At 32.3% G+C, this 11519-nt stretch overlaps 1 protein-coding gene and 1 non-coding gene across 3 annotated transcripts; one reads left to right on the top strand and one right to left on the bottom strand.

Annotated features, from left to right (window-relative positions):
- The first annotated feature begins 871 nt into the window (after window positions 1–871).
- TRNAT-UGU lies at window positions 872–943 on the top strand. The gene has a single exon. It is a non-coding gene; the product is annotated as a tRNA-Thr (tRNA).
- Window positions 944–1045: 102 nt separating this feature from the next.
- Window positions 1046–5079, bottom strand: LOC101217033 (B3 domain-containing protein Os01g0234100). Of its 2 annotated transcripts, none has more exons than XM_011652944.2 (7): window positions 4755–5079; window positions 4554–4643; window positions 3229–3260; window positions 2968–3130; window positions 2674–2880; window positions 2276–2363; window positions 1046–2162 (listed from the first exon to the last, which is right to left on the bottom strand). In XM_011652944.2, the coding sequence occupies exons 1-7, from the start codon at window positions 4803–4805 to the stop codon at window positions 1345–1347; spliced, it is 1449 nt and encodes a 482-aa protein (XP_011651246.1). In that variant the 5' UTR covers window positions 4806–5079; the 3' UTR covers window positions 1046–1344. The 2 variants fall into 2 exon arrangements, with proteins under 2 accessions (XP_011651246.1, XP_031739244.1); XM_031883384.1 differs by lacking the exon at window positions 4755–5079 and adding an exon at window positions 3465–3547.
- Between the last annotated feature and the right edge of the window lie 6440 nt (window positions 5080–11519).

Here is an 11519-nt window from a genome sequence, read left to right as displayed (position 1 = left end):
AATTGCTGGATAGTCCATAGTGGGATGTGATTGTAATGTAATAAAAAAACTCATGTTGGTTGTGTTTTGAATTCGATTTGTAATATAAAACTTATTCTATTATGACAATTTTTAATTCAATTCTCTTTTTTGGTTGTTTTCCTGTTTTGCGACGTCGTTTTCCCTTTGTCTTCGATTACTCACATTTTCCAACCCTTCTTTGATTTTCAGTAATTCTAATTACATTCCAATTGATCTACAAACATCTCCTCAAGGTGTCAAGCCTCCTTGCCTGTGTCATCCGTTTCATCTTGAAGCTCTTCATGCTTTATTCACTCAATCTTTAGGCTAGTGGCACAAGATTTGACTTTTTGTATCTTGGCTAGATCGACGAGTTTGAGTCACTTACCTTTCTACCGTCATAATTTCACACTAAACAATATTCATGATTAAGATATCAAAAGTTCAAATCTACGAATACTCCTACAATGTTGAACTCAAAACTTATACCATATATAGTGTGTGTATTTTAGAAAAACAATTGAACCATAGTTATGAATTTAGGCTTTTTAATTTGAAGCTTTATAAATTCAAGTTTTCTTAAATTAACATATTTTTTATTTTAACAACTAGATGTAGAGATATTCGAACCTTAACATTTTTCTTTATTAATACTATATGTCTTAACTAGTTCATCTTCCCTCAAATTAGTTAACCTAATTATTGTCTACTTCTATTTTTAATTTTAAAGTTTTTGTATCATATCATTATTACTTCAAAAATGGTTATTTATATAATATTCCAATTTCATGTTGTGGAATTAGCCTTATTATATAACTAATGAGAATTACTTAATGATTAAATATATTTTTACTTCATATTGATACCAAATGCCCCTATAGCTCAGTGGTAGAGCGTCAGTCTTGTAAACTGAAGGTCTGTAGTTCGATCCTGCATGGGGGCAATCTTTTAACTTATTTTGTTTTATATTTTTCATACCATTCTTCAAGCGAGATCTCATGCTTTTTGCTGCTAAAGAGAGAGAAGAGATGCACACATCGAAAAGTACTAAAAGACAAAGTATATATGTTTGAATATAGAATATGGTAAACTTCAAATTCACCTTTTACAATTACATTCCCAAAATTTTACATCTTTCACTCTGCTCCTTCCATTGCCAAAACTAAACTACTATGGTTGTTACTAATAGTCTATAACAACTATCCCTCCCCACCCATCAGTGAAACTTGCAAAAAGAAATGGCAGAATGTTCTCAAAGCTCTCTTTTAACCAAGTGATACACTGCAATTTCCAACAAAAGCAAACCAACTCTAAAAACGCAGGATTTTTTCTATATTTTGTATATCATCTCTCCAAGTACCATGGGGCACTGGCAACTTCCTTGAACAATTTATCCATATGTTTAATATCGGTTTCTAAAGAGCAAATTTTGGCTTCTAGTTGCCGTAAGGTTGTTCTTCCTTCCATGATTTTTGTCAAGAGAATGTGTAATTCCTCTTGTTTAGAGTCCCGCATCATCTCTGCTTCCCTTTTCTTCTCTGGTTTTTGGGAGAGAGTCAGTAGCTGGTTGATTCGAACTCGCAGAAAGCCTACGTTCATTCCTAAGCCTTCAAAGGCTGTTAGAGTTTTGTCCCAAGTCACAAGGTGCTCTTGTGAAATGGTAACCTTGCTTGCTTTAATGGCATCAGCAATATTGATGGTCTCTGATATGATTCCTGAAACAAGTTTGTAATTAAGACCTTCAAGAATATGGTCATGAAGAAATGACTTCTGGCTGCAGCATAGCTCATAGTATTTAGCTCTAATGTGATTGGAGAACCCAGAGTCAATAATCAATCCATTTACAGAAATGATAAAATCATCCAAACTGTTCACTTTGTCAAAAGAAAGTCTAGAGTCTGATAAATGAATTCCATTCATTGAGTTAGAATCAGAACTCCTTCTCTCATTTTCAGACTCTTCTAGCACAGGCATCATCTCAGTATCTAAAAGCTTGTGGCTATTTGTTTGCTCGCGTTCTTCATGGATATCCATTGGATGGGAGACGGGATTGTGGTCTTCTTCTGTTTCCTCCTTCACAGGAACAACATTAGTCTCTTCGGCATTTTCATCCTCGACGGTAATTTGTTCCTCCTTAATATGAGGAATATTTTCTTTGCTATCTACATGTTAAAAGAAAAATATCATGGTGACATCATATCTATGTTCCCATATTTTCACAAATATAGAAATGAAAAATAGATAAAGAGACAGTGTGAAGTACAAAACAACTTACATATAGGTGTTTGTTTGTAGGAGGCCTCATACTTAAGGCCTAGAGCACCATCAACCTTAGCTGCAGAATTGGATCTCACAATGTAAACCTAAAAACAGCAGAGAGAGATGTCCAGATTTAAAGCGCTTGAATCCTGAAAGCTGAGTTAATAGAGCCTGCAACTGAAAGAATGATCCTAAATTTTCCTTGAATCGACCTAGTTTATTATGTTACCGAGATCTACATCAAAGTTCAACATCTCTGCAGTTAGTTATTTCAAACAAGGGTTGAAGAACAATTGGATGGACCAAGGCGATTAGATGTTTCTCTAACATTCAACTTTTACCCCTACTAATTCCCAAGTTATGGAAGATGTGAAACAATTGCCAAAAATCAGCTAAAGTCAGACGAACAGTTACCATAAATTTGTTAGGCATGACTAAATGGAAAACTATAACATCTCCTTGTAGTAATTTGTGAGCTATTGAGAAACCTCGCCATCCAGCACTCAACCCTGTTTTGTCGGACAGATATTTTGTTTCATATAACTTCCCATTTTCATCTTCTAAGACCATTGCAGTATCCTGCTTCGGCAAATGGATGTCACAGAATCCTTTTGGAAGACCCTGCCAGCCACAGCGTAAAAAGTTCTGTCAAAAGATTCACCTTAGCAATCCACATTTCAGATCCAAGAGCATTGCAGGTAGGTTTACCAGCCAAAATCCTCCAGTGACATGTGATGGGAGCATAACCTTAATAAGACTGGGATTCCTAGGAGATAATTTTGCTTGAACCTCTTTTGCTCGTGCCATAACAACAGATTGAGCTTCGAGATCATGGTATAAACTATCAACAGTTGTTCTCTTCGGTTTTACTCTGCAATTTAAAAGACATAAGATAAATGATAGAAGAATAATTGAAATTTTAGGGAGAACAATGAAGTTTATCATTGCAATGTCAAGGTGATCCATTACCTTCGAGGCTGTGAAAAACTGTGAACGGCATCCTGATAAAGAATTTCACATTCATTTGTCAGATTCAGTATAAACTCACATGAAAAGGTGACATTCATACATAAACTGTAAGATTTTGCCAGATGGAAGGTATAAATTTGATGTAAAGGATGCAAAACAATCAATTTCAGATGATCAAAGCAATACAAAAAAAGTGGATGCCATGAGAACACTGCAAAGTGTAATCTAGCTCTCACACATGAATGGCTTGACTCTGCAAATAACCACTCTAACAAAATCCCCATCGTCCATAAGCAATCCAAAATATATCATATGCATCCTGGCCATAGAATAAGTAAGTTGAAGAATCCCATGGGCACAGGACAAGCAGATTTTAGGATACCACCTAACAAGAGTACTCAAAAACACAAACGCACAAAGAACAAATAGAATTATATTGCAATATCAAGGAGAAACTACAATATACCTCAGCACATTCTACAGGTTGAGAATCCTCTCCCAATTTCCCCCAAGGAAATTGCGGGAAATTGCCCCCAAAATTCTTCACATCTTCCTCTCAACCCACTGCCATTATTTATAAATAACAGCCCTAACAAACTTACTATCTAACTATTAATATTCCCCTTCTAATAACCATACTAACATTTCCTAATAATCCTACTATTTCTATAACAAGTAATCTTACGGCAGACCAGTGCAAGTCAACCAAAATTCACTTCAGAATTAAAATCAAACCGAAGATGCTAAATCCTATTATGAAAAAACAATAGAAAGAGAGAGAGAGAGAGAGAGACCAACATGCATTACAAATCAAAGGGTAGTAACTAATTTAAAGCATAAAACTCAAGCCAGGCAAAATTGAATCATGCATGAAATCATTAACAACAAAGAAAACAATAAACACCATTTATTCAAGAACTTCAACTAGAATTCTGCCTTCACACCCTACAATTCAGGAGCTCAAATTATTGACTCAAGCGTGGCAGCTACTTGTTCCACTGACTTGTTAGAGCCATATCTAGGTTTGTTGGCATTAATACAACCAATCTGTCTGCAAGTAAGAGTTGTCATCTTCAAAGTCTGTCCTAAACTTCATGGGGTTCAAAATGACAAAAACATCTATGAAGTGTTCTTCAGAGACCAATTTTAAAAGCTCGCATTCCTTTTTATATAAAAAAAAAAGAGCAATTTTTGATAATGATATAAAAAGGCAGAAAAGGCAATTGAGTATTCATCAAATTCTGGAAGAGATCAGATCACATTTCGACCCAAAAGACAACAGAAGAGACAAAACAGAGTGAAACTGTCAACTGGGTCTCACTCACTTGATCATAACTAGTAGTCGGTTGTGTACTCGAGACCCAAGTTTTTCTCCTGAACAGCTTCTCCTTCTTCCCTGGCCTCCACTGGTTCATCTACAGGAGAAAACATAGACAAATTGAAAGCAGCTCAAACCACCCCAAAGCTGAAATGCAAAAAAAAAGAGAAAACAGAAAGATGAGAAAACAGAGAAAAAGAAAAGGAACCTCAGAAGAAGGAAGATCAGTAATTTCAGTGTGCTTGTGAAGAATGGGCATGGCTGGTGATGAAATGGAATGACGGGTGGGGACGCATGAGTTAAGCTGATTCTGTTACCCACTTGTATCCAGCATTCTCAAACAACGAACAGCAAGGTGTTGTGCTTCTCAAGATGATTATTCGAATCAAAGGGTTGGAAATGGAGAACAATAATGTGGGATTTTGAATTTGGAAAGGCATCTGAACCGTCGGTAGTAGCGAAAGAAGGTGGGCAGTGGAGAGGGTTGAGACGTACGGACACGAGTATCTTTGTATGGCAACATCCGCACTTTCGTTCTTTTTGTGAATTATTTCCTTTTCCCATACCGATCGGGTAATAAATTAAGAGTGATGTTTAGTTAGTTTGATTACTTAATTCCATGGGACCATTGCAACATTCTCAACAATATTTCAAAAAGAATTAAACCCTTAATTCAAATGGTTGTTTTTTTTCAATTTTATTATTCCTTTTTTGACACGTGCTATTTGATATCGTTGGCTGTCTAATTGACGTCACATATTTACTTGTTATATGATTTGTTTGATTGTTATTTGGTATAAATTGTTTTCTAATTGTCAAATGATACCAATTGTTATCTTATTATCTTATTACTATTTAATATTGATTCTTTAGTAATAATGAATGTTACTTGATATTGATTGTCGCCTCATCTAATAACAATATAAGATTTTTTTAATTGAAAATTTGTAGATCTTGATTTTAGATTATATAATTTTTTTATTGATAATATATACAAAAAGTAAGGTTGTCATATACTTTATGTTTCACTTATCTAATGAATATCACATAACACAATCAAACATCAATCAAATACGAATCATACGGTAATCACATAACAATCAAATAGAAATCATATATCAATTTAGTCATATTCGATTCTCTATGCTTAAACAATCCACTTATGCTTCTTATTCCTATTTTAATTTTCACATATCGCATTAACATATTTGATATGTTATTAGCCATGGTTATTGGACATAATACAAAGCATGAATTTGAAAGCATTAGTGGGATTGAAAAACTACAAAGTATATGGTCTTCAAAAGAATGACTAGAACAATACTATGTTGCACGTAAAACATTGGTGTTCGCTCAATATGATTACATGCTTACAACGACTACTTTTCGTCTACTTTGCTAATTCAACAATTTAAGTCCCTGCTTTTGAGATCTCCAATTAAATATTATTAAACTCATTCATTAGCAATGCATGTCCACACAAACAAGAAATACAACTTACACTTTCTTGTTACTTCAGGCAAAATCATATGAAATTACTTTAGTGCTTCTCACCTACTCTCTCAATCAAACGAGGCAACAAATTGATCGATTGATCTCAATTTCAAGAAGAGAATTGGAGAAGAAGAAGAATAGACTTGGTTATAGTAGTTTGGTAATGTTTACCTTCATCCATTGTGAAAATCTTCGAGTATTGATTAATTTTAAAGAAGCAAAAGAATAAACTCTCCAGTTTCAAACAAGATGTCACGTATAAATGCCTTCACGAGAGTGGAAACATCTGCTATATCAATTTCTTCATTGACGACGAATAAAATGATGAAAATGTTGGCGAAACTAGAGTTCAGAGAGAGGGAAAGAGGAAGAGATGGAGAAAGAAACTCACAAAGGAGCTCACTAACAATGGTAGTCGTTGATTGGTGAGACGACTTTGGAGACAGAAACACGAGAGCAAGAGACAGAGATTGAGAGGGGAGTTGAGAGTGAAGAGGGGTAACAAATCATTAGAAAGCGTAGATTTGATTATAAATAATATTAATATAAATAGATGTCCAATAGTATATGCTTAGTGGACATAGCCATATGTCAAGTCCCTTAGTAGTCATGGCCACATATCAAGCAAACATTGTTCATTAGTGTCCACAAGGTGTCAAGCAAACATGGCATAGTAGTAGTCATGTAATCCACCTTCAACTTGTGAAGTTGCCTATAAATAAAAAGCTTTGGTGGATTTGTAAAGACACACCAATATTAGATGATTTCCAAAGAAATGAGAGATAGCTGAGAATTTTGAGATTTTGGTTTTCTTAATTATTTTCCTATTTTTCAAATTTTCTTATTTATTTATTATTTATATTATATTATATATTATTTTATTTTATTATTTTCCTCGATTTTCGTGTTTTGGTTGTACCCCTTTTCACAACACGTTATCAGCACGAGCTCCAGTCGTCTCCTTTGCCAAAGGTACCTAGATTGTTTCCTCTAATCGTCCTAACAGTATATCAGTTTTTCCCTACTCATTATAATTAATAAAATTAATATTATTTTGCATGTTTGATATATATTAAATTTCAATTATTTGATACTAATAGTAATAATTATTTATCATGAAAGTTTGATACAATAAAATGTCATTAAGAATATGATCATCAAGTTATTTTATGTTTCGGATATGCTTCTGCACTAGCAATATCAAGAGAAATATTTTGAAGAATATTATGTACTTATCTTAATTTTTTTATCATGGATGAATGAGATAATGAGTTATTGATTGAAAAATCATAAACATCAGTTGACTAAAGAAACAACATTTTCCTAAAGTGAATGTTGTAGAAACTGAAACTAATTATTTTTTTGGTTGGTCGTTATAATCATCCAAATCTCAAAAGAACCACACATGAAATGATGATCATAAAAGAAAAGTTCCACAAGAAAAAGAAAAAAATGTAGAAGCAAATTTTGCATCATCCAGTATGATAAATTTGGATGCGGTAAAGTTTTGAATCTCCTGAAGAGATTATCAGACTTGATAAAATAGCAAGTGGTTTATTTATGAATTAATAATTACTTTTTATATTTTATCTCTTATTTTTATATATATTCTAAGTTTTTTTCGTTATAATTATTTTATTTAAATGAAGAAACATGGATAATTTTCTTGTGCTGAAAAACTAAAAAATGAGCAATGAAGTTACTTGTTTGGCAAACAATGCAACTACACACAATATTGACAAGTAAAAAATACTTTTCCAAGCTGACAATGTTGGAAGCAAAAGTCAAAACAGTATCAGGTTTGCAGAAGGGTTTGGAAAAACAAATATTATTTTGCCTAGAGAAACAAAATTCACAATTGATAATGCATTATTTTCTAGCCAATTAAAGAGAAATCTATTGATTTTTAAAGAGATATGTTACCATGGTTATCATATCGAGAGTGATAGAAAGAATGAAATAGAATATTTTTATATTATATCTAATGTCTCAAATGAAAAACATATATTAGAAAAGTTGTCTACTTTATCTTCTAGATTATATTATACTTCATATACAAGTAATTGTAACATATGCAACAATGAACTTGAAGTTCATGAATCCAGACATATTTGTAATTTTGCACAATCGATTAGGTTATCCAAGATCCATATTGATAAGAAGAATTATTGAAAATTCACATGGACATCCATTGAAAAATCAGAAGATTCTTCAATTTAATGAATTGTGATGTGATGCTTTCTCTCAAGGGAAATTAATAATTAGACCATTACCGGCTAAAGTGGAAATCGAATCACCAATATTTTTGGAATGAATTTATTGTGATATTTGTGGAGCGATTAACAATTAACAATAAAGACGCATTTAACAATTAAGTCAATTAAGGGAAATTAATATGTGCTTATTATCAAGTTGAAATCTTGCATTTGCAAAATTACTTGCTCAAATAATTAAGTAATTAAGAGCACCGTTTTCTGACTATACAATTAAGAAAATTCAACTTGATAATGCTGGTGAATTTTACATCCCAAACATTTGATAAATATTGTATGTCTATTGAGATAAGTGTTGAACATCTTGTAGCTCATATTCATACACAAAATAGTTTAACAGAATCATTTATAAAACGTCTGCAATTAATTGTCAGACTCTTGCTTATGAGAGCTAAGCTCCCTACATCTATATGAGGGCATGATATTTTGCATGTTGTGTCACTTGTGCGTATTAAGCCAACAACTTATCACAAGTACTCGCCATTATAGTTAGCATATGGCCATTAGCCAAATGTTTCTTATTTGAGAATTTTTGGATGTGTATTATATGTTCCAATTGCTCCACCGCAATGTGCTACAATGGGTCCTCAAAGGAGGCTAGGAATATATATACGTAGGATTTTACTTCCCATCAATTAATTAAATATCTCGAACCCCTCACTAGTGATGTATTTACTGCACGATTTGCTAATTGTCATTTAATGAGACAAATTTTTCAACATTGGGGGAAGGAATTAAGAAGTTGAAAAAAAAATTGCATATAATGTATCATTATTGCCTCATTTAGATCATCGTACAAATCAATGGTGAACTTAAAGTTTAGAAAATAATTCATTTGCAAAACATAACAAATCAATTACCACATACATTTGTAGATACAAAGAAAGTAACTAAATCACATATAACACCTGCAAATATCCCAGAAGCGTGGTAGACGAGTAAGTTCTAAAGATAAAAATCCTTGAAAAATGAATCGAGTCAATAACTCGATTAAGGATGTGGATGTTCCAGAAGAAATCCAAAATTTGACTTCAAACAAAAATGTCAGAAGAAGAGAAAACAACCGAGGATAATAATTAGATCTCGATAAATTATGTCATGACAGAAAAATGATGGAACCGAACTAATGTAATTGCTAACAACATTTTTGCATATAATGTTGCTCTTGATATTATATCCGAAAATGAGGATTCTGAACCAAAATCTATTGAAGAATGTTGACAGAAAAAAGATTGGTTTTTGTGGAAGGAAGCAATTGGGGGCGGAATTAAATTCACTTTCTAAACGTCAGGTTTTTGGAACAGTAGTCCAAACACCAAAATGTGTCAAACCTATAGGATATAAATGAGTATTTGTGAGAAAAAGAAATGAAAATAATGAGATCACAAGATATAAAGCAAGATTAATTGCACAAGGTTTTTCACAAAGTTTGGTTTTGATTATAAGAAGACATAGTCTCCGGTGGAGGATGCAATCACATTAAGATTTTTAATCAGTTTGACTGTGTATGAAAATCGGAGCATGCATCTTATGGATGTAGTCACAACATATTTATATGGATCTCTTGATAATGATATTTATATGAAAGTTCCATAATGACTTAAGATACCCGAAACATATAAATCAAGTTCCCATGAACTATGTTCAATAAAGTTACATAGATTACTATATGGATTGAAACAATCAGAACAAATGTAGTACAATCGCTTGGGTGAATATTTGTTGAAAAAATGATATCAAAAGAATCTAATATGTCCATGCATTTTTATAAAGAAATCACAGTTGGGATTTAATATTATAATTATATATGTTGATGTTTTAAATATAATTGGAACTCCTCAAAGAGCTTTCAAAGGCAATAGAATATCAAAGAACTTGAGATGAAAGATCTCGAAAAACCTAAATATTACCTTGGTTTACAAATTAAACATCTAGCAAATGAAATATTTTTTAATCAATCAACTTGTATAGAATTTTTTTAATAGATTTTACATGGATAAAGCACATCTATTAAACATTTCAATGCAAGTTCGTTCACTAGATGTGAAGAAAGATATATTTCAACCTTGAAATGATAATGAAGAACTCCTTAGTCTAGAAGTACCATATTTTAGTGCAATTGGTGCACTTATGTATCTTGCTAATAATACAAGACCAAATATTGCATTTTCAGTAAATTTATTAGCTAGGTACACTTTCTCTCCAACAAAAAGACATTGGAATGGAATTAAACATATATTTTGTTATCTCCGAGGAACAATTGGTAAAAAATTATTTTATTCAAATAAATCAAATTTTAACCTAGTTGGCTTTGCAGATTCTGTATATTTATCTGATACACACAAAACTAGATCTCAAACAGGTTATCTATTCACATATAGAGAATCTACCATATCCTGATGATCATTGAAACAAACCATAACAACCATATCCTTCAAATCATGTTAAAATTCTTGCAATTCATGAGGATAGCCGATAATGCATATGGTTAAGATCGATGACTCAACACATTCAAAAATCATATAGTTTATCTTCTAGTAAACTCATTCCTACAATAATATATGAAGGCAACACAGTATGTATAACTCAAATAAAATGATGATATATTAAAGGTGATAGAACAAAACACATCTCACCAAAGTTTTTCTACGCTCATGGTCTTGAAGAAAATGGTGATATTATAGTACAACAAATTTGTTCAAAAGATAATTTGGCAGACTTAATTACAAAATTACTATCTACTCCAACTTTTGAAAAATTGGTGCACAATTTTGGGATGTGATGATTAAGAGATCTCAAGTGATATTTCTACGAGGGGAGTAAATTTTATTTTTGCAAGTATATATGAAATATGTACTATTTTTCCTTCCCTATGATTTTTATTCATTGAGTTTTTTTCTAGCAAGGTTTTAACAAGACATATTTCATATATGTAATAAATATTCATATATGTAATAAATATCTAAGGAGGAGTATTATAAATAATATTAATACAAAATAGATCTCCATATGTCAATCCATTAGTGTGCTTAGTATCCATAACTCAATATCAAGCAAACATTGTCCATTAGTATCCACTATGTGTCGAGCAAACATAGCCTCTTAGTAACCATGTAATCCACCTCTTACTTGCCAAGTTGCCTTTAAATAGAGAGCTTTAGTGGATTTGTAAAGACGCACCAAAATTGGACGATTTCCAAAAAGTG

Source organism: Cucumis sativus, chromosome 3 (assembly GCF_000004075.3).
Source record: "Cucumis sativus cultivar 9930 chromosome 3, Cucumber_9930_V3, whole genome shotgun sequence".
Taxonomy (NCBI): domain Eukaryota; kingdom Viridiplantae; phylum Streptophyta; class Magnoliopsida; order Cucurbitales; family Cucurbitaceae; genus Cucumis; species Cucumis sativus.
This window is presented reverse-complemented; position numbering and strand designations above follow the sequence as displayed.

Coding starts and splice junctions, on each gene's coding strand:
- LOC101217033 (XM_011652944.2), bottom strand. CDS start 4,805: ATGCCCATTCTTCACAAGCACACTGAAATTACTGATCTTCCTTCTTCT. Junction 3,131..3,228: donor AGTTTTTCACAGCCTCGAAG/GTAATGGATCAC, acceptor TTTAAATTGCAG/AGTAAAACCGAAGAGAACAA. Junction 2,364..2,673: donor TCATGCCTAACAAATTTATG/GTAACTGTTCGT, acceptor TGCTGTTTTTAG/GTTTACATTGTGAGATCCAA.